This window comes from Peromyscus maniculatus, chromosome 13 (genome assembly GCF_049852395.1).
Source record: "Peromyscus maniculatus bairdii isolate BWxNUB_F1_BW_parent chromosome 13, HU_Pman_BW_mat_3.1, whole genome shotgun sequence".
NCBI lineage: Eukaryota > Metazoa > Chordata > Mammalia > Rodentia > Cricetidae > Peromyscus > Peromyscus maniculatus.
Window position 1 is genome coordinate 54,940,599 of NC_134864.1, and position 25,962 is coordinate 54,966,560.

General features: G+C 44.1%; 1 protein-coding gene and 1 non-coding gene across 8 annotated transcripts in view; one reads left to right on the forward strand and one right to left on the reverse strand.

Moving 5' to 3' along the window:
- Positions 1 to 22,718, reverse strand: part of Cdk15 (cyclin dependent kinase 15) — a 101,656-nt gene extending 78,938 nt beyond the window's left edge. For all 7 annotated transcript variants that reach the window (XR_006063111.2, XR_013044151.1, XR_006063112.2 and 4 more), the window contains exons 1-4: positions 22,506 to 22,718; positions 21,675 to 21,824; positions 21,288 to 21,382; positions 14,466 to 14,545 (exon numbers count right to left, since the gene is read on the reverse strand). Coding sequence is in view for 4 of the 7 variants with exons in the window: in XM_006975033.4 (XP_006975095.1) it covers positions 14,466 to 14,545; positions 21,288 to 21,382; positions 21,675 to 21,824; positions 22,506 to 22,634 (454 nt within the window). In the remaining 3 variants the exon portion in view is untranslated. The remainder of the gene's footprint in view (positions 1 to 14,465; positions 14,546 to 21,287; positions 21,383 to 21,674; positions 21,825 to 22,505) is intronic.
- On the forward strand, positions 9,001 to 9,107 carry LOC121822181 (U6 spliceosomal RNA). Its single transcript, XR_006063195.1, has one exon. It is a non-coding gene; the product is annotated as a U6 spliceosomal RNA (small nuclear RNA).
- Positions 22,719 to 25,962: the final 3,244 nt, after the last annotated feature.

A 25,962-nucleotide genomic window follows, 5' to 3' on the forward strand; every position in this document is an offset into this window, starting at 1 on the left:
AGGAGCTATAGGAGCCTGGGCTCAGAGACACACAGGCCATCGGAGAAGCAGGAAACAGACTGTCCCGCCTCTTAGAGCAGGAGTTTGCAACCAGTGGCCAGGCGCTAAAAGGCAAAGCCCAGCCAGGGACCAACGAGGCTGACAGATGTAGTGGGAGGAAGGGACGGGCGTGTGGGGTAAAGAATAGGGGTAACCTGAACAGCTTAGAAGGGCTGTTTGCTTTTTCATTCTTTTTATTCCTTCTTTGTGTCTTTCACATCATGCGTCTTGACCCCATTCATTTCCTGTCCCTTCTTATCCGTCCTCTGCCTTCATAAACCCCCCGCCCCAATAAAATAAAATCTAAGAGAAAAAAAAAAAAAGGAAAAATTGATCTCATCATGGAAGCTGTGGTTGACACAGTGAGTCACACAGGAAACCCTTTTATCCATAGATCGTTACTTGCAAGTGTGCATTGCAAAGAGTCCTTGGTCTGGTTCTTGGGGAATACTGTAAACCCCCTCTGTGAAAACGCAACCTTGAATGAGCGCTCTGAGCTTGAGGAGGCTGGGGAACAGGAGTGCTGACAGCCGTCTCCTGCCTGTTCAGTGACAGGTCACTGTTAGGTTTCTAAAAGCAGCTTTTTGTTTATTTCTATTTATTATTTATTTCAATCAATTAATTAATTAATTAACTGGTACTGGGGATCAAGCCCAGGGTCTTGCCTCAGGCAATTTACCAGTGACCTGCTCTCATTGTTACCCCATAAAGGCACCCAGTTAAAAGTGAGAGATTGCCAAAAAAAAAAAAAAAAAAAAAAAAGTGAGAGATTGCCATGAAAGGCCAGGAGAGGCTGTCTTTGAGAGTTCCAGAGAGATGGAAGACCCACGACTTCAGAAGGACGAGAACAAAACAGGCATAAAGAGATGATGAGTCCAAGTATGAAGAAACGGTGTCCTTAAGACTACAAGTGGTAGGCCGGGCGGTGGTGGCGCACGCCTTTAATCCCAGCACTTGGGAGGCAGAGCCTGGCGGATCTCTGTGAGTTCGAGGCCAGCCTGGGCTACCAAGTGAGTTCCAGGAGAGGCGCAAAGCTGCACAGAGAAACCCTGTCTCGAAAAACCAAAAAAAAAAAAAAAAAAAAAAAAAAAAAAAAAAAAAAAAGACTACAAGTGGTGCCTGGCATGATGGATCATGACTGCAATGCCAGCATTCAGTTGAATGAGGCTGGAGGATTACTTCAAATTCAAGGGCAGCCTGGGCTACAGAGGGAGACCCGGTCTCAACAACAAACAAACAAACAAACAAACCAGCAAATAACAAATAAACAAAAGACTTAAAAGAATGGAATGACATAAAACTCAAATCATAAATATCAATGTATGTGTTTATAGGACATAAAAGTAGAGGCAGGAATATAAGGAGGGAAGAAACGCTCTGGAGAGAAAGGGAGACAGCAAAAGGGTGTGGGAGCAGAAAGACAAAATAGGACATATTTTCTCTCACACGCAGAGCCAAGAGTTAAATACATAGAGGGCTTGGGAGGTGGCTCAGTGGGTAAAGTTCCTGCCACGCAAGCATGAAGACTGAAACTCAGATGCCTAGACTCACAGAAAAGCCAGGAGGTGGGCAAAGGGGGTCTCTGGGGCAAACTTCCTATATAGACTAGCTGAATCACTAAGAAGAGGGTCAGTGAGAGACCCTGCCTCCCTAAGCACTGTGGAGAGTAATTGAGGAGGATAGCTCATGCCAGCTCCTGGTCACATGTGGAACCAATACGTACACATGCATGTGCATGCAAATATACATACATACATATGTATGTATATTCAGAACAGGGACTGTTTGGTGGGAAGGAAGGGATAGGTGATGGCTCCGTGGTTAAGAGCACTGGCTGCTCTCCTCTTCCAGAGGTCCTGAGTTCAATTCTCAGCCACCACAAGGTGACTCACAACCACCTATGATGGGATCCAACGCCCTCTTCTGGTGTGCAGGTGTATGTGCAGTCAAAGCACTCATACATAAAATACATAAGCAAATAAACCTTTTTTTTTTATTTTTTTTTTATTTTTTATTTTTTTTGCAAATAAACCTTTTTAAAAAAAGGAAAATAGCATATTTGGGGGGAAAAACCCCTCAAAATCAGTGTTCCATTTTGTGCCTATACTTCTACCTGACGAGTCTCCTGTACCATTGCTTTACTACTGAAGGGTTCTGAAGACTGAGAACAAACTCAGAGCACCTGGGTTTGCATCCCCAGAACCCAGGGAAAAGCAGCGTGCGGCTCTGCAGGCCTGCAACCCCAGCATGGGGGTGGGGGGGGGGTGGGGGGGGGTGGGGGGTGGGGGTTGAGGCAAAGGATCTCAGGGACTCATGGGCCAGCCTGGCAATCAGTGTGCTCCAGGTTCAGTGGAAGATCCTGCAGCAACAAATAAGATGAAGAAGCCATTGAGGAAGACACCCAACATCAGTCTCCGGCCTCCACACACCCAACTGCACACGTACGAGCACGTGTGTATACACATACGCACACCTCTCCCTTCCCCAAATAAACTCAAGTGTTCTCTGCGACTGGGAACACACCTATTCCCTCAGGAAGCTGACCTGCTGTGCTTGTTACTGTATTTGCCTCCTAATGGTCAGTTTTCCCTCTAGTGGGAACTCCGTTGTTTTCTTCAGAAAGCCAACATTTCTCTCAGTCCATTCCCTTCTAATTGAGCTACCCTGCCTTTCCCCAAGAGCGGCCATGGGACCCGCCTAGTTTCTGGGATGACTGGTTCAGAGACAGGCACAGCCCAGCAGGCTCAGGAAGTCTTCCTTCGATGCGCCCACAGGGTCCTTATGGACTAAATTTATTATTTCACTTTTAACAGTGAATTCATTTTGTCAATGCGAGGATCAGTTTCACAGCCTCTGTTTAATCTCTCTAGGCCCAGACTGATGTCTGCACAGGTACAGAGTGACTTTCTCTGCCTTTTGGATGCCACCACACCACCTTGGGCTAGCCTGCCACTGAGCCTAGAGTAAGCAGTTAATGTATCAAGGATCTGCACTGAGTGTCTTAAGGGAGAGCTGTTGTGGAGCAGGAGCAGCCCCCGTGAATCCTGGCTCTGTCACTTTATCTTTCGGTGAGCTGTGGAGAATTTCCCACCTTACGGAGAGAGACACCATCTTTCCTGACTTCATTTCACAAGGCTCTTGTGAATGGACTCAGACCCCGTTCCTAGAACCCTTGCTAAATGGCAAGTGTTACAGAGATGAAAGTTACACTCAATATCTTCACACCAGCTTCCCCTCTTCCTTTCACCTTGAGCCCATTAAAACCCCACTCCTGGTCGTAAAGCCAGATTTTGGGTATTTTTCTGCTAGAGTTTCCAATACCTCCCATGTTCATAGCAATGACTTCTGGCCATCTGCTGAGAACACTTGCATTTTTATTCATAAATAATTTTATAATATTCCGTTTCTCTACACATACATATGTAGAGGACAAACTGTCTACATCAAAATTAGGTTTGTGGGGATGGAAGTGTAGCTGAGTGCCAGCCAAACCTAGTATGTGCAAGGCCTTGGATCCTAACCTTAACACTACACACAAAGTTAAATTCTTTCTACCAAAGGATATAGACACATTACTAAGAAAATTAAAATATTTTAATTAATTAAGTTACTGTTTATGTATTTATTTTGAGACCAGGTCTCATAATCCTGCCTGTCCTGGAACTCAATGTGTAGGCCAGGCTGGCCTCAGACTTGTAATGATTCCCCTGCCTCAGTCTCTCAAGTTTTCAGACTGCAGATACCTGCTAACACACACATTTTTTAATTTCATTTTCGATGTAATTTTGCCCTTACATAATTATATCACTAAAATTCCTCAGGCTGGCTTTAAAAATCATGGTGGCATGGTTTATTAATCACAATGGCTTCAAAACGATCATTTGCTAAGACTCTCAAAAAAATACGTCCTTGGATGAGGCTTTCTGCTTTACTTCTGTCGTTTTCTCAATAATCTCGGTTTTTCAGGAGTGGGGAAAGTGTCCCTCTGTCATTTCTCTGCTGTGGACTCATTTGTTCTATCCACCTTATCTCCAGTTCACAATACCTTTGCAGAAGGTAAAGTCATCCGTCCGTCCTCTCACATAATTTTAACACTCTTGCAAACATCAGTTCCTCTCAACTTGTGTCTTCATGCCCTGCACCAACCCGTCTGAAATCTGCCATCAATTCTGTAAAATATGTCAGGTCCCTCACTTCCTTCCATATTGTTGACTGCCCTCCTGGGCTGGGCCATGCTGATACCTTGGCTGAAAGGCCTCTGAGTCACCACCTCCCCGTCTGTCTGTCCTGCGGACTGGTCCTTCTGGAACAGTCTGAAACTGTGATTCTCTCCAGGAAAAATCAAAGTAAATCCTTTCTGATTCTCAACCCCTCTAGTGACCTCCCAGCTCACTCAACAGAAGCCAAAGGACTTGCAATGGCCTGCCCGGTCTCCCCTCCCTCCGACCCCCCAGTCCATCCCTTCATTAGCTCCTGCCTCCTACAACTCTCACTCCCTGGCTCTGGTCACAATGGTCTCTTGATGGACGCTTGCATTTTCCAACACTGCCCACCCCACCCCTGCTCTTATGACGATCCTTGTCTCCACCCACAATTCTCTTTTCTCCCCTCTTTGCGTGCTTCCTCCCTCCCTCCCTCGGACTCCGCTCAACAGTATATATAAAGTATGGGCTTCCCTGTCCATTGCAGATGAGATCATAGCCTTTCACCTCATCTCACCCCAGTGAGCCTCTGTTCCTCATCCCTGTTATATTCTCCTCCATAGCGCTCACCACTGCCTGTCATTAGATATACATATGTCTGATACATATATGTGTGTGTATATGTACACACACACACTTATACACACACACACACACACACACACACACACACACACACACACACGTGCTTGTCAGTCTCCCCTTATGAACATAAGCTTCATGAAGATCAGCCACTCTTGCCTTTTCTGCTTATTGAATCCTTGGTGCTCATTACAGCAATGTCTAAATGCTCCTTCCTGTTGAATTTGTCATCACAACTTCCATAGTACCATTCATATGTGTAGAGTTGGATGGCAGCGTTTCTGTTGAAGATGCTTCGGTGTCTTGCTCCTTTTAGGCACCTTCCTCACCTAGATAAAAAACGTTCTATCTCCTGGTCCCCTTTACTCCTGTTTTTCCAATGCCCCAGGATACTGAGAAAGCCATATGGGAGTGGAATTTTACTAGTAACTAATAGGGGATTTGCATGAAAAGCAGGAGATGGTTTAATTCCTCAGCTCATGGAATTGCTGGCATGTGACTGGGTCTCTGCACCAGAGGGTCAAACATGCCTGGCCTCCAGGGAAGTATGGGAAGGAAACTTAGAGAGAAAAGCCTTTCTTTCTTCTCTTTTGAGGACTCTGTAGTCCTTAAGTAGGATGTGGGTTCTGGTCTGAAGACTTAAGCATACAAAAGTCAACTGAGAAAGAGGGAAAGATATTGAAATCCAGATGCTGATTCTGGGAATTTCACAGCTTTCAAGTAAGAGGGAGGTGGTGACTCTTGCTTGTAATCCCAGCACTTAGAAGATGGTTCCAGGTAGGAAGATCAGGAGTTCAAAGTCATCCTCAGCTACACAGTAAGGTCAAGGCCAGTCTTGGCTACATGAGACCCTGTCTCAAAACAAAACAGTCTCATGTAATCAAATACTTCTGTTTTTCTTCAAGGAAAAGACACAGAGATAAAATCCAAACTCTAGACTAGTAATGGTGATGATGACAGCTAACACTCCTAGATTATTTAAGATATACCAGGCATTGCTGTAAGAATTTCATAGACCGTAACTTGATTTGATTATAAAAACACCAGGGAATCAAATAAGAAACATGAACAAAACAACTAATGCAAAGAAAAACGGTCAATGCTGATCTTTATTCAGCATAAAAGAGAGCTAATCATTTAGATACACTATAATGTGAGATACTTACTAACTCAGGGAAAATATATCCATCTCACAATGGCATCCAGATACTTTATTGGTTTTCTTTATTTCATTGTGGTCTGCAGTTGAGTGGTTTTTTTGTTTGTTTGTTTGTTTTACTTGTTTGTTTTTAGGAAAATTGATGTTTTGCCAGCACAGTGGTTCATGATATTTTGATATTATTCTACATTATTCTATGTAGTTTAGGAAAAGATGCGAAAGATAATAGTCACAGGTAGAACAAGCCTGTCTCCCAACGTCCTAGAGTATGTCTGTAGTAGAATATTTTAAGGTGTGTTATTTTTGTTTATGTTGCATTTGTTTAACTCTGTGAAGCTGGGTTACTGTGCCTGTGTGAAACACCTGATGATCTAATAAAGAACTGTCCAATAGGGAGGCAGGAGAAAAGATAGGCAGGGCTGGCAGGCAGAGAGAATATATAGAAGGAGAAAACTGGGAGAAGAGAGCTAAAATCTAGGAGCCAGAGAAGGAGGGGGACTCCAGGGGCCAGCCACCAGCTACACAGCAAGCCACGGAGTAAGAAACAAAGAACGGTATACAGGAATTGAAAAGGAAAAGCCCAGAGGCAAAAGATAGATGGGTTAATTTAAGGAAAGCTGGCTAGAAACTAAGCCAAGCTAAGACTGGGCATTCATAATTAAGAATAAGCTTCCGAGTGTGATTTATTTGGGAGCTGGGTGGTGGGCCCCCAAAAGACCAAAAACAAACCAGCAGCATATATCTGTATATCCTGGTTCTCTCAACCCTATAGGCTATTTGAGGACATAGACTGACCCCAACCGTGACTTTTGCATTTCCAGCACGAACATGGGCCTGGCACGTGGTGCTCAATAAATGTTTGAGAATCAATAAAGACTCGGCCACTTCTAATGAGTCTATGCAGAAGTCAATAACAGAGCCCACCCCAACTCTAACAGACACTGAACAATAAAGGATTTGCAATCCCTGATGGTACATCTTCTCTGGCACAAACCGAGATAAGGACTCAAGTTCTGCATCCCAAGAAGCAGTATAATCTAGAGAAATGTTTGGTAAGCGTTAAGGCGACCGTTAGATAAGCAGTTCTCATTTGTTTGGAAATTAGAACCCCAACACACTGTGTCCTCATGTGCAGTAGTGCCATACCTTTCTGAGGGGGTAACCAGTCACTTCATGCTTGGCTTTTGAGGCCTGCTCCACAGAAAGGAATTCATATCTGGTGCTATAAACCCCATCAGAAGTCTGGGATTCAGGTCTTAGGCCCTAGTGGGAAAGCTTTTTTTGCTAAGTGACCATGACATGCCTATTATAGTGCCTTTGAATGTTTCTGTGTATATCCATAGACTAATGATGCTGTCAGCTTTGAGCAGAGAGGCTGTGTGTGTGTGTGTGTGTGTGTGTGTGTGTGTGTGTGTGTGTGTGTGTGTGGTGGGCAAGAGTTACTGAAGAGACTCATAACTGGTCAAAGTACTAAGAATAAATGCCTATTGGATGCTCATCCCTAAATAAGACATCTATATCACCCCCTCCAAGGCTCAAAGAACTGAAAGAAAAAGAGAACGGAAATATTGTAAAAGCTGGAAGAAGAAGCAGTAGAGTGTTGTGGAATACTGTCTTCAGGGCATGACATGGCCATTGCCCCTGAACTCTTGGCCTGTGTGACAGCCTGCAAGAGATTGGATCTATCAACATTCCATTATGGGGGAGAGGAGCTTACAAGTCCCCCTACCTACCGCCCAGAGGATCTATAGGTAATTAATAGTTGCTAAGGGACAGAGGTATCTCTTTCCTGGTATGACTACTAGTAATTTGCTCGTATTCCTGTAAGTAACCCTAATTAAACCCATTAGTTGACGCCATACAAAATAAAATGAAAGTAGAGAGCATGGTGGGGGGGGGGTGGAGGATGGGGGAGCTGGGAGTATGTGGGAGGGTGCAAGAAATACTAATGGGATGAATACAATTGAAATATATCATGTATGAAAACGTCACAATGCAACCCATTCTTGTGTATAGTTAATACATGCTAATTACAGCTCTTTTAAGACCAATGAGATGGCTCAGTGGATAAAGGTGCTTGCCACAAAAGCCTGGCTATCCAAGTTTAATCCCTGGAACCCGTGTAAAGAAAAATGATGGTACAAAGTTGTCTTCTGACCTCCATATAGGCATCGTGGTACAGCTTTGAGTGTGTATGCATGAACACACACACACACACACACACACACACACACACTAATAATAATAATCATACATTTTTAGAAATATCCCTCTCATATGCCATTACCCAGGGATTATTTCTCATAAGGCTGTACCTATGCAACAAATATGTTTTGTCCTTGATGTGATCAGGTTGTACTCAGACAGAATTCCTGTCGGCCAGGCAGGCGTGCCCTCATCCATCTGTGGCAATAGCTGACTCAAGATTCTGGCCAGACTCTGCTGATCTTATCGGATGACCCCTAGCAAGGCTCCTGAACCTCTTTTCGGCAAATTTTCTCACAAATAGATTAGAAGTAATTACTCTACAATGATCTCGAAGGGTTTTCAGCTGCAACTGTTTCTAATGTAAACGCTGCTGTTGCAGGTTCTGTAGGATGAACGGAGAACTGCTGACCTCACACTATCGGATTATTTCCTGGAGTCTTACTTCTGAGTTTGCCTTGATTTTTACCCAGAGAGCACCACAGAGCAGAATTCTGTTGTCCACTTTCACTCTTGCTGAGGGAGATGCTTCAATCAAGCAAGCATTTGCAGTTGTATGTAGTAGAGAGAATTTAAATGTAACAGACATTAGTTCTAATACCGAAGACCCCTGTGACCCCAGACAAGTTATCCAGTCTCTCTGCGGCTCAGACGCCTTCATTTCTACAACAACAAACAAAAATACCATATTGTGCTTCCTCCCGGGTGTTAGTATAAGAGGCTGACAGAGACTATGGGAGAGGGAGGCCTGTCACCTTCCTGCTTCTCAGAAAAGAGTGTATATATGACTTCTTCCTTAAGAAAAACCCTCTAGTGCTCGCTTGGGCAGCACATACACTAAAACTGGAATCATACAGAGAAGATTAGCATGGCCCCTGAGCAAGGAGGACACGCAAATTTGTGAAGCGTTGCATATTTTTATGGGGAGGGGCATTTCGGGGTCAAGGAGACATCTAGTGCCAGGGACACTCCAGAAAGCTGACCCCAGCTAAGACTCCTAGCAATTGTGGAGAGGTGTGCCTGAACTGGCCGTCTACTGTAATCAGATTGGTGACTACCCTCATTGTCATCAGAGAGCATTCATCCAGTCACTGATGGAGGCAGATGCAGAGATCCACAGCCAAGCAGAGGGCTGAGCTCCGAAGGAGAGGGAGGAAGGATTGTACTAGCCAGGGTGTGTGTGTGTGTGTGTGTGTGTGTGTGTGTGTGTGTGTGTGTGTGAAGGTCATCACAAGGGAACCCACAGAAACAACTAACCTGGGCTCATAGGAGCTCACAGACTCTAGACCAACAACCAGGGAGCCTGCCTGAGACTGATCTAGGCCCTCTGCACATATGAGACAGTTGTGTAGCTTGGTCTATTTGTGGAACCCCTAGCAGTGGGGTCAGAGGCTGTCTCTAATGCTTGAGCTGGCCTTGGGGGCCCTGTTCCTCATATTGGGTCGCCTTGCCCAGCCTTAATACCAGGGGAGGAGCTTAGTCCTACCTCAACTTGATATGCCACGCTTTGTTGACACCCAAGGGAGGCCTGTCCCTTTCTGAAGAGAAACAGAGGAGGAGAGGATGGCGGTGGGGCCAGACGGGAGGCAGGAGAGGGAACAGGAGGAGAGTAGAGAGGGGAAATTTCTGTCAGGATAGAAAATAAATTTTAACAATTTAATTAATAAGAGATTAAAAAAAAAACTATTGTAGACAGGCAGAAGGTTCAAACCATAGCTGGCTATTTTAAGAAAGGTGTTTAAAATAAGATTCATTCTTAGGGTGCAGATATAGAAATCAATAAATCTAAGTTACATTCATATAAAAACCAACCCACTCCAAGTATTTTCTCCCAGTTATAAAAGTAAACATTCGAGCCGGGTGGTGGTGGCGGCGGCGGCGGCGGCGGCGGCGGCGGCGGCGGCGGCGGCGGCGGCGCACGCCTTTAATCCCAGCACTCGGGAGGCAGAGCCAGGTGGATCTCTGGGAGTACAAGGCCAGCCTGGGCTACCAAGTAAGTTCCAGGAAAGGCGCAAAGCTATACAGAGAAACCCTGTCTCGAAAAACCAAAAAAAAAAAAAAAAAAAAAAAAAGTAAACATTCGAATTGTGATTCTGGGACAATAATAAAAAAACTCTAATTTGCTACAAGAGCCTCCAATCTTTTACCTTTTATCTTTTTTCCTTCCACCTTGTTTTGTTTGAGACAGGGATTCATGATGTAGCCCTGGTTTGCCCAGAACTGGCTATGTAGACTACGCTGGCCTTGAACTTACAGTGACCTTCCTGCCTCTGCCCCGAGTGCGGAGATATCCAGCTCTTCCATCTTTTAATTAGCAAAAGGATGAAGATAGTATGTCATGGGACTGGATTTCCACCTACCTCAGGAGATCAAGGCCAGCCTGGGCTACAAGGTAAGTTCAAGGCCAGCCTGGGCTACAACTCAGTGAGACACTGTCTCAAAATGAAAAAGAGGGCTGGGCTAATAGCTCAGCGGTGGAGCACTTGTCTAAGCATGGGTGAGGCCTTGGCTTTGACCCTCAATACCACAGGGAGAGAAAAACCAGGGTAGTAGGGACTTGTGTGTGTGTGTGTGTGTGTGTGTGTGTGTGTGTGTGTGTGTGTGTGTGTTGTTCTGTATCCAGTAGTCAGCAGAGCGCCTGGCCTTCTCAGGTACCCAGTACGTACTGTCGCATGAGTACCCATGAAGTTACGAGTGTTTGTCTGAACTGAATTTGATTGACTGTTGGCCATATGATCTCTGAAGGTGTTATGAGGACTGAAGGAAGCATGAAAGCTTATTAAGATTTTCCCTCAGTATTGTTTCAGACTTTTGTTAATTTCATGATACTGTATATGAAGATCACATGAACAGAAACATGCATTCTACCTATCTAGAGACTACTGTCCATGTCGCAAAATTCTGCTCGATCATCCCAGGCTGCCGACACCTTCAGAGCAAGCAGACTGCTCAGGAAGAGAATTCCTGCTTCGAGTGTTCAGAAAGAAGGCGGACTGACTGAGTTTTTCTGCGCATGGCTTCTGGTTGCCTTTTTAGCTAATGACCCTGGACTTCAGCTAATGACCTCCAGCTGGCTCTCAGCTTGCTTCCCAGCCCTCCCCATTTAACCTCCTCTCTCTGGTCTCACATCCATCGAGATCTTAACCACGGAGAAATGAGTCAGTGTCAAAGTTCTTAAGAGGGGCCCTGCTCTCCAGGCTGCAGGCTTTCACACCGGAGGAAAGAGAAGCAGCCATTGTTGGAAACTGGAAGTCAAACCACCTCCGATGCGTCAAAATCCTTTCGTGCTTTTTCATACCATACAAGCAAAGCTTTCAGTAAGGGGCAGCCCATAAAACAAACCAAGAAGTCCACAGTGGAACCCCAACCGTAATTGTGAATACCTGTGTGGGAGGCAGCAGGCGGCAACTGCAATGCAGGAATGGTTGTGCGTACAGAACAATACACACGGGGGGGGGGGGGGGGGGGGGGGGGCAGAGGGGGGGTGTTGAGTCAGGCTGAGAACATCTGTTAGCAGAACCTGCTGCTGCAAAAAAGGTTTCACTGTGACTGCCAGATGTGGACTTGGGGAACTTAGCTATGGGGGAAATAGGAACAAAGCCTATTGTGAGCGATCAGTGAACTCGAGCTCACAAAAGGCAATGTCCAGAGAAAGAGAGCCTTGATGAAGAAAGCCTCCTCCAGTCCAGTGGCCTGGAGGTTTCCACTATGTCAGAAATACTCTTTCACCTATCCTCACGGCTGTCCCCAAATGGGATCGTTCTCTCCTTTGGGCCACTCAAAAGTACCCCAGTCAGTGCAGCGTCCATTATGTTAAACACTTAAACCATGTGTTCCCCCAAATTGCACCTGATCCTATCAAGATGAGTCCCCACTTAAACTGATAGCCTCTTGGCCTTTCTACTTAAGTTTAAAATGTTTCCCAGGGGCAGCAGAGGCTTTTGAAAATGGCATCAAATTGAGTTATACCCTCATTTTCTGAATTGTTTTTTTAAATGCCTGTTTGCATAACCTATGCTTCTAAGTTCAGTTCAAAATCTGCCTCCATTAGCCACACTGAGACTGATTCATCCTTGTCGTAAGAGAGCTTACGACAGCCGCTATACACTTAATACTTGAACTGTCTGCTCTGCTAAGACTGAAAACACAGAAGGAAGGGTGGGCCGTTCTCCGCTCGCTGCTCACTCGGCTCTGTCCTTTGCATCCAGTGTACTCAGTAAAGAAGGGAAGAAGACACAAAGCTAAGAGAGAACGGAAGGCTGAGGAGGGGCCATTTCTCTGGGTTTTTTTTCCCCGGAGAACAACAGTGATCCCATCATTCAAATGGCCCATGCACGTTGTGGTGGGGATACAGCTCAGTTGATAAGGATGCTTGCCTAAGCCGGGCGGTGGTGGTGCACACCTTTAATCCCAGCACTCCGGAGGCAAAGCCAGGTGGATCATTGTGAGTTTGGGGCCAGCCTGGACTACCAAGGGAGTTACAGGAAAGGCGCAAAGCTACGCAGAGAAACCCTGTCTCAAAAAAAAACCAAAAAAAAAAAAAAAAAAAAAAAAAAAGAAAGAAAGAAAGAAAAAGAACGCTTGCCTACTGTAGTGGTTTGAATGAGAGATGTACCCCATAGGCTTGAGTATTTGGTTCCTAGTTGGTGGTATCATTTAGGGACAGTGCAGTTTTGCTGGAGGAAGCCCATCACTGAAGGCTTGGGTTTGAGAACTCACAGCATCGCCCACTTCTGGTTTGCTCTTTCTGGGGTGTGTGTGTGTGTGTGTGTGCGTGCGCGCGCGTTTGAGGAGCCATCTCTTAGCTTCCCATTCCTGCTACCATGGAACACATAGCTGTTTGCTGCTCTGCCTTACCCAACATCCCCTCCCCCGCCGACGGACTCTTATCTCTTTGGAAATGTATGCTAGATAAACTCTTCTTTAAGTTGCCTTTGGTCAAGGTATTTACCACCACCACAGAAAAGTAACTAATATCCTAGCACGCTTGAGGCCCAAGATTTGATTCCCAGCAGGAAATATAAAACAGAGTGTGGTGGTACAGCTGTAATCGTAGCCCTCGGGAGAGATGGGCAGGAGGTTCAAGAGTTCGAGGCCAGTCTTGGTTACACAATGAGTTTGGGGCCAGTCTGAACTCTATGATAAATTGTATTCTTTTATTTTATTTGATTATGTTAGTTTTAAGTTTATAAATTATTAATATTAAACAATGTGATATTAGTATTAAATCTCATTGATCAGTAAAAAAAAAGTAATAAAAATAAAATAAAATTCAAGAATAAAATAATAGCGGCGAGTATTCATTGAACCTGAGAAGAGACTATGATAAGCGTCATGTGTTCTCATTGGATCTTTGTAACAGCTCCCTGAAACACGCCTGTTACCAGCCAATTTGACTGTAAACCCAGTCTAGGGGAGCGGTGGACCTGGAATCATGCCATTAGGACCTACAGCCAGATGACGAAAACTCAGACCTGTTCACCTCCTTCCTGTGCTGCCGAGGGAGCAGAGAAGACACAGGAAGCTAGGTCTGCCAAGGCACGCCTGTGATGCCAGCTCTTGGGAGGCTGAGGCAGGAGCATTGCAGGTTAGAGGCCAGAGTGGCTCCATGGTAAGTCTGAGGCTGGCTTAGGCAAATTAGTGAGACCTTGTCTCATTTAAAACAAACAAACAAACAAACAAATGAGATGGCTCCAGGGGGAGAGAGAGAGATTGCTGAAAGAACATGCCTTCGATCCTGGAGGATCCCAAGTTCAAGACCTGCCTGGGAAACTTAGTGAGACCCTGTCTCCAAAAAAAAAAAAAAAGTGTGTGTGTGTGTGTGTGTGTGTGTGTGTGTGTGTGTGTGTGTGTTGGACCCTTGGTTCAATCCTTAAATACTGCAGGAAAAACAAAAACAAAACAAGAAAACATGCTATGATCAGGCGAATCCCCCACCAAGAATTACTATGATGTTACACTTTCTCTTTCTCTTTTGAATGAATCTCTGTGGGTTGTATAGACATGGTTTTAGCATGAATCCAAGCATACAGAAAACATTTAGTAAACACTCATAGAGATCATAATATGGACAGCAGTTTTGAACTTTGTCTTTAAGAACAAATGCTAAAATAATAGTGTAAATAATCTTGGGAAATTGGCAACAAAATCAAAATTTGAAATTATAATATCACTTCTAGAAATACCAGAGACCACACAGTGAGTGGGTCGACTGAATCCTTTGCAATGTTTTTACCGTGTCCAGCAATCAAAACAATCTCTGGGGTCTCTGTTCTTACCTTCCCGGATGGCTGTGAAAGGGACACCCTCCTCCTCGTTCATGCTGATGACCTTTAGGGCTACTAGTTGTCCGTTTATCCTAGAAAGGGGCAGGGCAGACACACACACACTCACTGAGATGGTTCCAGGCAACAGCTCCCATGAAGCTGTGAGAACAAAAGCGTCCCTTCACAGCACGCCCTCATACATAAACCTACCACTGTCTCAAGACACCAAGCTCATTACATAGCAAACATGTGGCAGATCTATTTCCAAGCAGCCTTCTCTTTACGCATGGGTATATTTTCTTTCTAGAACATTCAGAGAAAGCAGAGAGGCACCTGGAGACCACCTCCCTCCTGATGTTTGCTGGTCCCTTTGGTGCTCTTAAGCCAACCTCGTGTGCCACCTGACTTTGGCTGTGGCTTCATAACAGTCTCCTTGTGTGAACATTTGTGCCCTTTTTTTTGTCCAATCTCTGTAGAGTACCTGGGGACATTTTCAAGTGAAAGTCAACATGTCACTTACTTTCCAAAATCTACTATATCTGCATATTTCATTTCAGGTAACAGCCAAATTCTCTTTCTTTTTGTTATTTGTTTATTTGTTTTTATATAGTGGAGGGTAGGGAGATGTGGGTCTTGAAATGTAGCTCAGGCTGGCCTCCAACTTTTCAATTCTCCTGGATGAGCCTGTTAACAGTCCATGTCTTGTAGTATTCTCCAAAGTATTATCTGATTTACCTGAGTCTCACCATTTCCTCTCTCCTTCCCTCCTCCTCCTCACCATTTATTTATAATTTTGTTGTGATATTAGGTAAGTGTAGAGATCCAAAAAGATCTTTTAAGATCATGTTGTTTCTAAGACAGTGAGATCCACTGTCAATAATCTGTTCTCTCTCCATTTCACATTTTCTCTTATCATTCATGATTTTTTTTTTTTTTTTCCGGAGACAGGGTTTCTCTGTGTAGCTTTGCGCCTTTCCTGGAACTCACTTGGTAGCCCAGGCTGGCCTCGAACTCACAGAGATCAGCCTGCCTCTGCCTCCCAAGTGCTGGGATTAAAGGCGTGCGCCACCACCGCCCGGCCTCATGATATTTTTAATAGACAAGTTGGCCTTGAACTCATACCAATCCTCTTGCCTCAACTTTTCAAGTACTGGGATTACAGGCATAAGCCAGCATGCCTGGTTTTACCATTCACTCTTACACAATATGATATTTAATAACATTACAATATATTATCATACAAACATACCACAATGTATTCTGCCAATTCCAAATTCTTATAGATTGCAGTTTGGGGTTATTTTAAGAATTCTGTGAGGGCATGGTGGCTCCTGTTGTAACCGTAGCCCTTGAGAGGCTGAGGTAGGAGGAAGGTTGCCACAAGGTCAGACTGGGCTATGTGGTGAGTTCCAAAGACTAGCTTGGGTGAGTGTGAGACTGTTTCCCTGAAGAAAATAACAGGGGCTATGAGAAAAGATTTAGCTACAGAAATGATCATCATAGGTTTCCTTTGTGTTTTTTTGCTTTAAACTTCATTTTAAAAGAACAATTTTAGAATTCTAGAAAAACAGAGAAGATAGTATAGAAAGTTCCCATATCCTTTCGCTAGTTTCTTCTACTGTTTACTCTTCCTTAGCAAGGCACAGCTGTTACAACTAATGAACCAAACTGGACTCAAAAGGGGACCCCCACCTGTAATTCCATTGGGAGATGGAGGGAGGGGGATCAAGGAGTCAAGGTCATCCTCTGCTACATATGAAGTCCAGCCAGAAATGAAATATGATATTTAATAATGTTATAATATTTTATATGAATCTGTCTAAACAAAACACTAAATGCGTGTAAAATAGTGATAATAATTAATGAACCAATATTGATTCATCGTTACTAAAGCACATTAGGATTCCTTCAGCTTTTACTTCATGCCTTTCTTATTGTCCAAGATGCTATCCAGGACCACAGTGAGTTGTTGGGTCTCAGGCTCCTCTTAGCACTTTGCCACCTTTTCCTTGGGTGTGGTGACCTGGATGGTTTTGAGGTGCGCTGTTCAAGAACTTTGTAGAGTGCTCCTCTTTTAGGGTTTTTTCCCTGACGTTTCTCTTGAAATTAAACTGGGATTCTGAACTTGGGGAAGATCAAGAACCATCTTTACCATATTGTATCACGGGGGTGTTCTTTTGTCATGACTTGGGACTTCTGATGTTGACTGTGACTGCCTGTCTGAGGTGGCACTGGTTGAATGTCTATTGTAAAGTGACTATCCCCCACCCCTATTATAGGATTGACATCACTAAGTGTAAGCTGCACTTTGGGCATGGATACTCAGAGATCGTCTTCTGAGAGAGTAGATCCGGGTAAGATATCTCGAGTTCCTTTGCATGGGAGATTTATCTCTTCCTCTTATTTATTAATTTATCAAGCCGTTCATTTGTAGCAGCAGATTCATAGATATTTTATTCTTTGGGTTATAACTCAATACCACTTAATTTCATGCCCTGGTTTTGGCAGGTTTTCCCCGTTGGAAACGCTTCCATTGAGGCCCATGCCACTTTGCCAAACCCCTCATGAGTGTGGGCTTAGTTTTGATTTTACGTTCGCAGTCCGGCCTATGTGTTCATCGCTCTTTAATTTCAGTTTCTTTACTTTTGGACCTGCACGTCCCCCAGTCTTTTCTGTTTGTCCTTCCCTCACCTTTTTCTTTTTTTAACCCATGATCCTCCTGCCTCAGCCACTTTCAGCAAATCTTACCAGTGCGTGCCCCCAAAACTGGCCCCTCACCTTTTTACGGGAATGTTTTACGTAGATTTTTACCACTTGCTTTCCTTTGTCTTTCAAGTTTTGAACTTAAAAAAATATTTTTTATGACGTTTAGTATTTCCCAGAAATTTTTTTTTTTTTTTGGTTTTTCGAGACAGGGTTTCTCTGTGTAGCTTTGTGCCTTTCCTGGAACTCACTCTGTAGACCAGGCTGGCCTCGAACTCACAGAGATCTGCTTGCCTCTGCCTTCTGAGTGCTGGGATTAAAGGAGTGTGCCACCAACACCAGGCATTCCCAGAATATTTTACTGAGAGTGTGACTCTGTAAAATTCTATTCCACCCACCCATCAAAAAACAAAACAACAGCCGGGCGGTGGTGGCGCACGCCTTTAATCCCAGCACTTGGGAGGCAGAGCCAGGCGGATCGCTGTGAGTTCGAGGCCAGCCTGGGCTACCAAGTGAGCTCCAGGAAAGGCGCAAAGCTACGCAGAGAAACCCTGTCTCGAAAAACCAAAAAAAAAAAAAAAAAAAACCCAACAACAACAAAAAAACCCCAAAACTTTTTGGCGAAATAGGTTTAAACACGCTTTGCACTTTCAGAATTTCCACTGTTCTCTGATCATCATGGGACACATGGGCAGTTTTGAAATGCTGAAGGCATCTATTGGAGAGGAATTTGATTTTGTCTGAGGTTGCCAGCATTGATTCGGCTATAGCTGCTTCAAGGAAGCGTTCATTAAAGTGTCTTGGAATCGGTGCTCTCTGGAAGACAGCGGGGAACCCGCGACCACCCAATTCCCTTATGCCTAATGGTATGTGCATCAACAGACCTCCCCAGCCTAAAGGCTGCGCCGGGTTCACCGTTGTCCAGTTACTGAGCGTTCTCTTGCTCGTTTAAACCTTCACTCCACTGCATTCTTATTCTACATTCAATTTTCAAGAAGGCTAGCTGTCTGAACGCTGTTTGGGGGAGCGTTTTTCTGTTCCCTGCTGACTTGAAAGGTTACCATGTTTATTTATTAAATTTTACTAATCACTTAGATTTGTACATATTCAGAGCTTTTTAAATTCATTTTTCTGCCAGGTGTGGTGATGGATGCTGTAATCCCAGCCCTGAGACATAGGAAGATCACAAGCTCAAGGCCAGCCTGATCTACATACTGAATTCCAGGTTAGCCAGGGCTATATTATCAAGACCTTGATTTTTACTTTGATCTATCGTTTATAGCTGTGCTACACAATTTTAATTAGACTGTAAAACCAGCTCTCTGTGTCTCTGTGTGTGTGTGTGTCTATTTGTGTGTGTTTTCAATCAGTCACAGATTGGAAATATTTGGGAAGAATATTGATTGTGTATTGAATGTGTATTGACTTCTTTTCTTGACACTCCCTACACAATACAGCATCCAGCTATTTGCATAACATTTCCGTTGTATTGGGTTGTATGCAAATACTGTGCCCATTTTTGTAAGTGACTTGAGTATCCATGGATTTGGGTTCCCAGGGTCAGGGTGGGCATCCAGTCACCACTTCCTTAAGTATTTCAAGGGGCCCCTCTAGTTAGTACACATCAAAACCTGAAGTCAGAGAGCCACTGACATCTCCATGGTATTGGGTTCTAACTGTCCTGTATTTGCGACCACCTTGTAATCCACCACATCACACACACACACACACACACACACACACACACACACACTCCCACTAGCTCCTCCCAGCCCTCATTGCCTTCCCACTCCTCCAGTGCTGGGGTTGATTCTGACCCAGGGCCCCTGCTTGGAGTTGTCCTCTGTGTCCCTGCATCTAGGTCACTGTCGCCTCCCTTGGATTCCCTGTCCAAACGTTGTGATTGCCTGGCGGCTCTCTTCCAATCTTCCCGTTCCATCCCATTGCACTCAGCCCCCTTTGACTCACTGTTTTATTAGTTCATTTATTGTCTTATGCTCCTCCACACTCCACAAGTGCAGAAGGATTTGTCTCTACTTCCTCAAAGTATTCTTAACAGATAAAACTCGGCATGGGGCATAATAAATATTCACAGCACGGGAAAAATAGTTCATCAGACAAACTGTGTGATTTAAGTCTTCCATGTGCCGTAACAAGTCTTTATGAATCCCGCCCATCTTAATACTGACAATCATATTTTTGTGGCTATTGTGAGAATGATTTTCTCTACTATATTTTCTAGATAGTTATTTCTAATACATAAGCACAACGTGCATTGACTTTGTAACTGATCACATGATTGCTGTGTGTTCCTGGGTCTGATAATCCTAGTGGATTACTTGGGCTTTTTAGAAAGACGGTGCTGCAATCCAAAAGTGATTTTCTGTCTCAGTCTTTTTGCATTGGCTAGACTATCTAAGATAGGTTTTTTTTGGTTTGTTTGTTTGTTTGTTTGTTTGTTTGTTTGTTTTTTGAGATAAGATTTCACTCTGCCCCAGCTGGCTTCCAATATACCTATACCTACCACAGCCTCCTAAGTGACAGGACTGTGGGTATATGCCACCACACCTGCTCTTTATGGTACTTGAAGATGGGATTTTTTTTTTTTCGAGGCAGGGTTTTTCCGTGTAGTTTTGGTGCCTGTCCTGGATCTCGCTCTATAGACCAGGCTGGCCTCGAACTCACAGAGATCTGCCTGCCTCTGCCTCCCGAGTGCTGGGATTAAAGGTGTGCACAACCACCACCCAGTGTTTATTGTTATTTATTATATATAATATTATATAACCTTTCTCCCCTCCTATGTGATATATATATATATATATATATATATATATATATATATATATATACATGTATATAATCCTTCTGTGGTATATTTTTCTTTTCTTATATATAATACATACATTATTCGTCTGTGGCAGGGTCCCCCACTGAACCTGGAGCTAGCCTGGCGGCTAGCAGCTCCACCAAGCCTCTCTTCTCCACTCCTTCCTCTCCTCACAGTACAGGGGTTATAGGCATGCATAGCTTCACCTGAATTTTTACATGGTTGTGGGGATTTGAACTCAGGTCAGTAAGCATTTCTAATGCACTTTTATCTTGTTTCTAAACTGAGTTCCTTGAAGGAAATATTTTATATTCTTAGTTCCTAGGATAATCTATGATCATGAATCAAATCCTGGTTCTATACAATACATTTAAAATTGTATTTCCCTAACAATCTTCTTTTAACAAAGACAGTAACAAGTATACAAATTCTAAGATAAATAAAAATACTTGGTTTTAGAATATTTGTTTTTTATTTGTTTTTGGGTTTTCCAGACAGGGTTTCTCTATGTGGCCTTGGCTTTCCTGGAACTTGCTCTGTAGACCAGGCTGGCCTCAAACTCACAGAGACGCTCCTGCCTCTGCCTCCCGAGTGCTGGGATTAAAGGCATGTGCTACCACTACCTGGCTTATATATTTTTTTATTTTTTAATACTTTTAAGATTTATTTATTTATTATGTATACAACATTCTGCCTCCATGTATGCTTGCAAGCCAGAAGAGGGTACTGGCTTATACTTTTAAAATATGATTACCATTAAATTATTATTCTCTCTATTGAAATACCATAAATTAAGAAATAAGGTTTTCCAGCTTTCTTACCCTTACTAGAAGGCAACCAGAAAGACCAGAATTCCATCTTAGAACTGGTACCTGGGTTTTGGATAAATATTCTTTTTTCCCAGCCATTTTGTATATTTTACAGATGCAAAAAAATGCAGGGCATAGTTTTTTTACATATCCCACACTTTGAGATTTTAAAAGGGATAAGAAAAACTCTCTAGAGACACTTTACCAGCTGGGGTTCTTCATACGTAGTAATCGTTCTTTAGGTCAACAGTGGAGAAAGTCGACTTTCTTCAGTGGTTGATTTTAGCTAGAGAAGAGCTGTGTTGTTGTTGGGGTGGGGATTGTTGTTGCTGTTTTTGTTTTTGTTTTATTTTTGAGACTGTTAAAATCACCACCCCTCCTTCCTGTTGACCCAGAAGTCCTGCCACAGTCCCAAAGGCTGTGAATGTCTGTGATATGCGAATTTATAATGCAATAGGAGATACCCCCATCTAAAGTCTGTGACGAGTCACTCACCTGCTAATCCCCTTGTAAACTTTGGCATAAGAACCTTCGCCCAGCTTCTCCAAGTTCAAGTAAGATGAGGCTGCTCCGAAAGGGGGGTTCCTCTTCTGCTTACGGGGTGGGGTGAGAGGTGGGAAGACAGAAAGGGCACTTATAAATAATGTTGGCTTGTCTTTTCCCCAGAGGCATTGGACAGCTGTGTGTGTGTGTGTGTGTGTGTGTGTGTGTGTGTGTGTGTGTGTGTGTGTGTGTGTGTGAGAGAGAGAGAGAGAGAGAGAGAGAGAGAGAGAGAGAGAGAGAGAGAGAGAGAAACCCACACAGGCATCCCTGGAAGGTGAGGGCCAGCTTCCCTAGACAAGCGGCCATGAAATTCTTGATGCCCACCAATGGCTCACTCACCCATGGCAACCCCTGCCTCAGATTCTCTTCCTGAAAAGAATCACTGTTACTCCGTGGCCTTTTACTCTCCAGCTTCTGGCCACCGCCAGCCTGGTGTCCCCTGGGGTGAAATGAAGACGTTGAACACGATGCTCCTTTTATGTCCGTTAGCTAGAGGAAAAAAGAAAGTACAGGAGAAAAATGTGTATAAAGTCAAAATTTGGTGGCTGGCAAAGCCTTTTCTTTGTTTTATATGTCTTTTTTTTTTTCTAAGCTTCCTCTATCCCCTAAAGGCACCTCTCCTGAAAGTCACCTTAGAGACCACCATGGTACCAACCGCTGAAATACTAAATTTCTCCTTCACCTGCACAATTTAACTCAGTCTCCTTGATGGGTATTTTCCAGTTTCTCTGTTTAACTCAGTCTCCCCCATGCCCACCCACCTTCCTACATACTTAATGTGATGCCTTAGAATAATCTAGTAAGACATTGCTAATAATCATGAGCTAATTACTGAAACAGAGAGTCCACAGCGGACCTACCAGTAAGGGTAGCTTACCCTCTACCGTTCAACCCTGCCATTTAGTGGCTCAGGGATGTCCGGAGAAGAACCACTTTCTCTATTTCAAGTCAAAGAGACCAAAGCCTAAGATTATTCTCCCTTTCTGGTTTACAAGCACATCCCAAAAACTTGATAACTACGGCCATAAATCCTCTGTGACTTTAATAGAATTTTCTTTTTATGAGTTTAGACCTACCGCAGAGGAATCAGACCCTGGTACAAAAGGGAGCGTCTGTCTGAATTGCTTGGTTTACCAATAAAGAAAGATGCTCCTCCCGAGATACAAATACCTCCAACGCAGCAGCCGCCTCGGCGCTCCCCGGCTGGCGTCTCAGACAGCTGTGCGCCTCCCCTCCCTCGGAACGGTGGTAGCAATTGCATGCTGGCTGTAACCTCTTTGCACACAGCTCCTGACCCATAATAGTCCGGGTTCAAGGAGAAAACCCGCACTTGAACCTCTCCCCATCCGCCTCTCCTGTCCTCATTCGCTCCCTTTTTTTGCCAGAGGTCAGCAGAGTGGAGCTTTCGTATGACTCACACGAGGAGGGCTCTGTCTGGAGCAGCCTCATGACTTCAGCAGTTTTTTGCTTATCAGTGCAAGGAACTACGCATCGAAACCGCAGCGGCTGGCGTTCATATGTGCACACCCCAAAACAAGGAGGCTCTTACTGGACAGAATACCACTGGGCACACTGGCGGCTCCTGCTCCAGCCACAAGTCCTGAAAGCAAGCTACACTTGCTTTCAAGAATTTGCATTGACACACGTTTATTGGGCTCCCCGGGCACTAAAGAGGCCAGCCGAGGAGCATTTTATCCTTGCTTTCATCTGAAAGCCTCTTGGTTTTCAAACCTTTTTTTTTTTTCCTTTTGAGGCAATGTCTCCCACAATAGCCCAGCTACCCTTGAACTTGAGGCAATCCTTCTGCCTCAGCCTCTCCAGTTCTGAGACTGCAGATGTGAGCCCCCAGACTCAGGTTGGTTTTCTAACATTAAAACAAATTTGCAATCTAAGCCAACTTTTAGAGTCAAAGAAACCACAGGAAGGTAGGATGGGAAGAGAGCTGAGGATTCCTACCCCATCTCGGCCTCCGAGTTGAAGCACATCTCATAGTCTGACCAGAAAGTCGTTCTTTCATTTCTTTGAACACTACGTCATAAACACCTATGTTGCTAACACTCCACAGTGATGAGAATCAGCGGTGGAGAGAGGAGTTGGTGTGCACACTTGTAATCTCAGCACTGTGCAGGCTGAAGCTGGGGAGATGGGGAGTTCAAGACTAGCCTGGACTATGTAGAAAGATTGTTTTTCAAATAAAGAAGAAACAGAAGGAGGAGTGTGTGTGTGTGTGTGTGTGTGTGTGTGTGTGTGTGTGTGTGTGTACATAATATACCTTCTCATTTCCACTATCCCTTCCTCCCTTTAATATACATATAGTTAATGTTTAGTGTATGTAAATATCATATTAGGACTTAACATTTCCAGGAATCTGAATCAAACTGCTTTGTAGTCTGTGATCTTGGGCAGAACTTTTGTTCTGTGAGAGACTCATAATATTATTGCCATTGTAATATGCCAGTCACAGGATGTAGGCCTCATGTACACATGTACAAAAATTTCTCTGAGAAAAAAGAGCTTTGCCTATTATCACAACAGTATTATGGTTATTGAACATCTGGACTTTCAGACATTATTTTTTTTTGTTTTTTTTGTTTCTGTGCAGCTTTGTGCCTTTCCTGGAACTCGCTTTTTAGACCAGGCTGGCCTCGAACTCACAGAGATCCACCGGCCTCTACCTCCTGAGTGCTGGAATTAGAGGCTTATGCCACCACTGCCCAGCCCAGACATTAAATATTAGCTGTTATGGAATTTAATCTTGAGCATGTGTTTTAAGTTTTATTTCAAAATTTCTGCAAGAAAGTAAGGTATGGGGGTCCAAGCCTGTGTTTTCAGCACTTGGGAAACAAGCAAGAAGATTGCTATGAATTAGGGGCCAGCCTGGGCTACAGAGTGTCTCAGGACAAAGACAGGAGAGAGAGAGAGAGAGAGAGAGAGAGAGAGAGAGAGAGAGAGAGAGAGAGAATGAATCACTAGGTAAGAGTTAAGGCTAGCCTAGTCAATGATTTACTAAAATTTGAGACGTTTAGAAAGTAAGAAAGACCAAGGACACACACAGAACAGAGATGAGGCGTAAAAACTGCTACACCTCAAAACCAGTTAACACTTGACTGACATACAGCTAACTGAAAGATCACTTTTCCATCATAATACATTTTCACGTATTCGTTATAACACATTTTCTCAGAAGTGAGCCGGTCCATTGGGTACATGTCCGCACCACGCCATCTGACCTGAGTTCAGTGGGACCACAGATGGAAGGAAGGAACTGACTCCGGCAAACTGTCTCTGGAACTCCATGTGTGCACCATGACATACACTTAATTAATAAACTAAGATATTAAAAGAATTGAAGGACTCTAATTCTTTCCTTAAAGAAGATTGTGGATTTTGTCACAGACAAATTATGTCCTAGCTAAATGGGTGACACAGGCCTGGAGTCCCAGCACTCAGGTACCTGAGGCAGAAGGATCCTGAGTCTGAGGCCAGCCTGGACTACATATTAAGACCTTACTGAGAAACAAAACAAAAACCCTATGATCTAGGCCCGGATTAAGATAGTTTCATAGATTTCCGATTGGTGTGTGTATGTATGTTGGACAGCATTTCACGCTGTGTCCTGGCTAGCCTGGAATTCACTGTGTCGCTCACAGCAGCCTCCTCCAACTTGTGACAAGCCTCAGCCTCCCAGTTGCCAGAATTACAGGTGGCATATACCATGCCAAATACATTTAAACAATTTTTAAATGGCCAGCATTTGTGTTAGCTGAGGGGATTATAGAGTTACCTCATAAATGTGTTTGAAAAGAATATCTGATTCTTTTAATTTTTTTATATATGCCTGTGCGTGTGCGCGTGTGCGTGTGTGTGTGTGGTATAGATGGCTTCTTTCCTAAGGTTTAAATTGCTCTTTACGTACTAGAGAGGAAAACTACTGAAGGGAAACTGTAAAATGCTCAAAATTTTCAAAAATTAGATAATTCATGGTTTGCTGAAAGTCGAGGGGAAAAATCAGATGACTTTTTAAAGTGTTTCCTACCTGTGTCTAAAACGATCATTTTCGTTACCAAAGATTTCTGAATAAGGACAGGGATTGAGATGATAATTGTGCATCATGACCGTTGATGCTCCAGACCTTCCGCAGCCTGGTGCATGTCCTAGAGGCTGCCCGGCCCGCTGCAGGCATGCATTCGCACTGTTGCTGCTGCCCTTGCAGAGAAGAGCTGCCAGTATGAAGCTGATTGACCGTGAGAAGTCCCTGTGCCTGCTACCAGCCTAAAGGAACGGACCCAGACAGCAGCTCCAGGGCCAGGGCACTCAGCTGTGCAGCAAGAGCCCTCAGGCCAGCTCAGAATGGCTCACTCCTGTGCATCGCGCTCTTCCTGCCCCTCCAGTTTCCCCGGACTTGCATTTACCGCTCCTCCTCTTCTTCGTCAGCCTTCCTTCCAGGGAAGCTGGGTTAAGACAAATGGTAGCATCCGTTCACTCATTCATTCATTCATTCATTCACTTATTTATCTATCGATTTGGTGTTTTGAGAAAGTCTCATGTAGTGAAGACTGGACTTGAACTTGCTATGTAGCTAAGAACGTTGATGAATTCCTGATCCCCCTGCTGCCACCTCTGAGAG